General features: G+C 40.2%; 1 protein-coding gene across 1 annotated transcript; it reads right to left on the bottom strand.

The window, feature by feature from the left end:
• Positions 1–2,511: 2,511 nt before the first annotated feature.
• Positions 2,512–3,437, bottom strand: tcima (transcriptional and immune response regulator a). Its single transcript, XM_079814437.1, has one exon. The coding sequence runs from the start codon at positions 3,357–3,359 to the stop codon at positions 3,057–3,059; it is 303 nt and encodes a 100-aa protein (XP_079670563.1). The 5' UTR covers positions 3,360–3,437; the 3' UTR covers positions 2,512–3,056.
• Between the last annotated feature and the right edge of the window lie 580 nt (positions 3,438–4,017).

Genomic DNA, 4,017 nt, shown 5'->3' with positions numbered 1-4,017 from the left:
AATTTGATGTGGCTTGGTATAGCCTGTCAGTGTCCAGGGGGGTATTCCAGAAAGCAAGGTACCACCATAGATATACCTTGAACTCTTGCTTGATTAACCCAAACCTGGCTTACTCGAGGTATGCTGGTTCCAAAAACGCAGGTTATGTTCAGAGAGTGAGTTGCTATGGCTACCCAGAAAGTTACGTCCGTTTTTGGAACTGAAAGTTGAGGTTATCCGCTTACTTACCCTTAAACACCCAGGTATGTCACATAACCTGCTTACTGGAATACCCCCCCTGGTAGCAGGACACTGTCATGCTTTTGTTATTATTATTATTGACTTTTTACCCCCATCGCTTTTTTAAGTAATAATCATAAATTAGGTCATTCAAAAGCTTAAACATTAATTCTGTGAAAACCGATGTGAAATTGGACATTGCATTACCATGGTACTTTAAAACCATTTAGTGGGCACAAATTTTTTTTTTATCAACTTTAAATTTATTGGAGCACAACTTGGTTAGACATTTAACACATTTTCTAGCAATTTTAGAGTGCACTATATATATATATTTATTTTTTTATATTATTATTGTTTTATATAAAATAAAAATGTTTAGTTCAGTACATTTGCTTTACAGTAAATTTAAAGTTTTATAACTTTTATTTTTGGAAGCTGCTTTCACTTTTGCATCTGATTCAGACAGTCCAACCTTATGTCTGTATTTCAAATAATTCATGAATTACAACCATTTAAGTTGAGATCTATGCTTAAAAAGTGAGTGACAGTTAACAGGTTCAATAAATAGGATATTAATGCAAACATAAGAATGTTACATGTTAACACCAAATTGACTAGGCATATTAATTTATACTGGATTAAATAAAAAAAATAAAATAAAAAAAAAACAGGACTTTACTTTAAGTCCACCAAACACTTTTTCTTGTTCACCTAAATTAACCTTTTCCTTTTCTAATGCAACACCACAAGCGTTGGTTCCTTTATAATGTCAGTCTCTGAACCAGTTTGAACCGGAGAGGCCTGTGTAAACTGATAAAAGCAGCTTTGCTGTCAGTTCTACCTCGCTCCTTCTGTCACTATAGAAACTTACACACACACACACACACACACACACACACACTTACACATATTGCTTCCACACAGTCTATTGACTTCAAAGTCCCCTGTTCTGAACACAGTGAAAGACAGGAAATGGGTGGGAGAGAGAGGACAATCTTTAGTCAAGCATATCATACAGCACACAAGACAGACAGGACAATTGGCTTAAATATTTATCTGTAGCAGACCTAAACATGTTGCCGTAAAAGGAAAAAAAAACAAACAAGGAAATTAATGCTGACAGACAAATTGAAAAAAAACATTTTAAAAATTTGTGGTTGGTTTAAACGGAAAGTTGGATGCTGCAAGCTGACAGCAAATAATTCAAACACATTGCAGCATCTGCGTTCTAACAAAATCATGTTGCATGTCATTATGTTATTAAACTCCCACAGCTGCTCTAGTTCAAAAGCTTTTAATAATAGCTCACACTTCACACAACCTGTAACAATCATTTTTAAGTGTGTGTGTGTTTGTCTTCGGCAGGTGAATGTTTACAAAGGAGATTCCCTCTTGGCATGCAGCGATGAAGCAGAGGTAGGGGGTTGGGCTCTCTGTCGTCTAGACCTTACACGACCGCCAGGTAGTCAGATGTCAGATGACGCATTCCCAGCCCATCAGAACTGGTTTGAGCCAGTATACAGCGACTGATCAGAGCATTAAGATTAACAGGCATCCACTGATCTTCCCCTCTTCCAGGCCTAATCCTAAACCATGCCAAAAGTCCGACAAAGCACCTGGATGTACTAAACTACTTATCGCTATATATCAAATTATCAAGAAAAACTGACACAGAGGAAGATCTAAAGAGATGAGCTCCTGTTAAAGCTTATCTACACCATGGTAATGCAATACACCTTTAACAAACATGGCTGAATCCACCAGAAACTGGTTCACGCTGGTCTGGTAAGCTGCACAGCAAAGAGACGAGCCTGAATGAAAATGAACCAGACCAAGTGCTGAGTGCAGGTGTGACCGTACGTCCTGCAAACAGCCTTATTTCACAAAAAGTGAAAGTAAAACCCAAAACAAATGAAATACCCCTGAGATCTAATAAAAGTTTTATTGTTGATGATATTATCTTTATTATCTTATATCTACTATACAACTGAAATGGTGGGTTTGTGGGTTACGCTTTGCAGTAATAGCTGTTTAGTTTTTATAGTACACAACATCAATAATGTGTCAGACTTGATTTTGTAGAGTTAGGACCTTAACTGCAAACAAGGCTGTATCAATTCCAGGACCCACGATTTCAAAATTTGTGCCTAAAACGATGTAGCCTACATTTAAGCAGCCAAGAGTCCTGACTGTAAATCATCCAACTCCATGCCATGCATTTTATGTGAAAAGACCGTGTCAGTCATTTTAAAACCAAATGTAAAGTCAAGAAAGAGAAGAGTCACTGTTTAGTTAATAATTTATTATACAAATAATGAAAAATACTATTGTGGAAAAAATGCATTTACTCATACTGTGACAAATAAATAAGTGGCCATTGAATGTTCAAACACATCACAATATCAAAGTGGCATAGAGACAAGGCATAATATTTATAGGCAGTTTTCAGGCAATATAACTTCTGTCTCCAATCACAGTTCGTGTGCACCAACAAATACACCTATAAGGTGCAACAGTAGGCTACGTGATAAAGTTCATTTGTTAAATGAATAGTTCACGAGAAACATTTTCGCCCGTCTTCATATTGTGATGCACGAGGGGATTCCTTCACGGTTCACACTGAGCTCTCCTCTTCAGCTCCAGTCTAGATACTGTGCGGGGTCCCGTCCTTCGTGTCTTGTGTCAATGGGCTCGTGTCATTGACGAGGCTTTCCTTCATATCCGCGTGGTCCTTTCTCGTCCACTCTGGACGTGTCCGTCATCGCCCGGTTGTAAATGACACCGGCAGTCTGAAATGAACGACCCTGCAGCCGCGAGTCATCGCTTGAAGACGCTCAACGCAGCTTCAGAAAGTGTCGCACCATCCCCGCGATCCGAAGGAACTTGTCCTTCTTCCTCTGTTTGAGGGCCATCAGAGCTTTGGCCGTCTCTTCGGGGTCTTGCGCGAAGGAGAAGATGCTTCTCACTCTCTCCTCGGCTTTCATGTCTCCCGTTTTCTGGAAGAGTCTCATGAGCGCGTCCTGGTTGACGTTCTCGAAGATGTTCGCTACCGCCCGCTTGCGGCTCGCTGTGTCAAACTTGTTGCCGTGGATCGAAGGGCAGACCCGGCGAGATTCTGAGTACATGACGGTCGACATCTCGCGGCTTTCGTGTTGCTTAGCTGCGCTGGAGTCGCCAACTCGACCGAGCTGAGCCGCTTTGATGGCTGTGAGAAGAGTGAGGAGTTTCCAGTGTCGGCTAGCTCTTTATAGAGCGCCCGCTCATGTCCCGCTTACGGAGATGACATCATCAGCGCGGCCTCCCTGGAGAAACGCCTTCAGCTGCCATTTCGCCAACATGCCACTAGCTTCATTGGAAATGCTAGTAATTATGGATGAGAGCGCTGACGAGTCACAAGTGCGCAAGGTTTATCTCATTGACCTGTGTAATTGCAACCAAGAGTTTTTTTCTCTCTACCCGACCTGACCCTTAAGACATTGGCTATTAGATAATAGTTTTTTTTTTGACTGGCATAAAATCAGTTAATTTACATTTTACCACGTGAAGCACATTTTGTAGGGTTTAAACTGGGATTTTGGAAGTGTGGGAACCCTAAAATCTGGTGGCGATTCTGGTGCCCAATACAAGATGACATGACCTCACCCATACAAAATACACTGCCATTCAAATGTTTGGGGTCAGTAAGATGGTTTTTAAAGAAATTAATTTGATTATTAAGCAAATACACATTAAATTGACAGAATTCAAATGTCTATAGGCCATTGTTACAAAAAATCTATTTTAAATAAATGTTGT

Source organism: Gobio gobio (genome assembly GCF_949357685.1).
Source record: "Gobio gobio genome assembly, chromosome: 4".
Classification (NCBI taxonomy): Eukaryota; Metazoa; Chordata; class Actinopteri; order Cypriniformes; family Gobionidae; genus Gobio; species Gobio gobio.
Note: the sequence above shows the minus strand (reverse complement) of the source record. Positions and strands in the feature narration are given on the sequence as shown.

Bases quoted from the DNA above. Each gene is read 5' to 3' on its own strand.
- tcima (XM_079814437.1), bottom strand. From the start codon at position 3,359: ATGTCGACCGTCATGTACTCAGAATCTCGCCGGGTCTGCCCTTCGATC.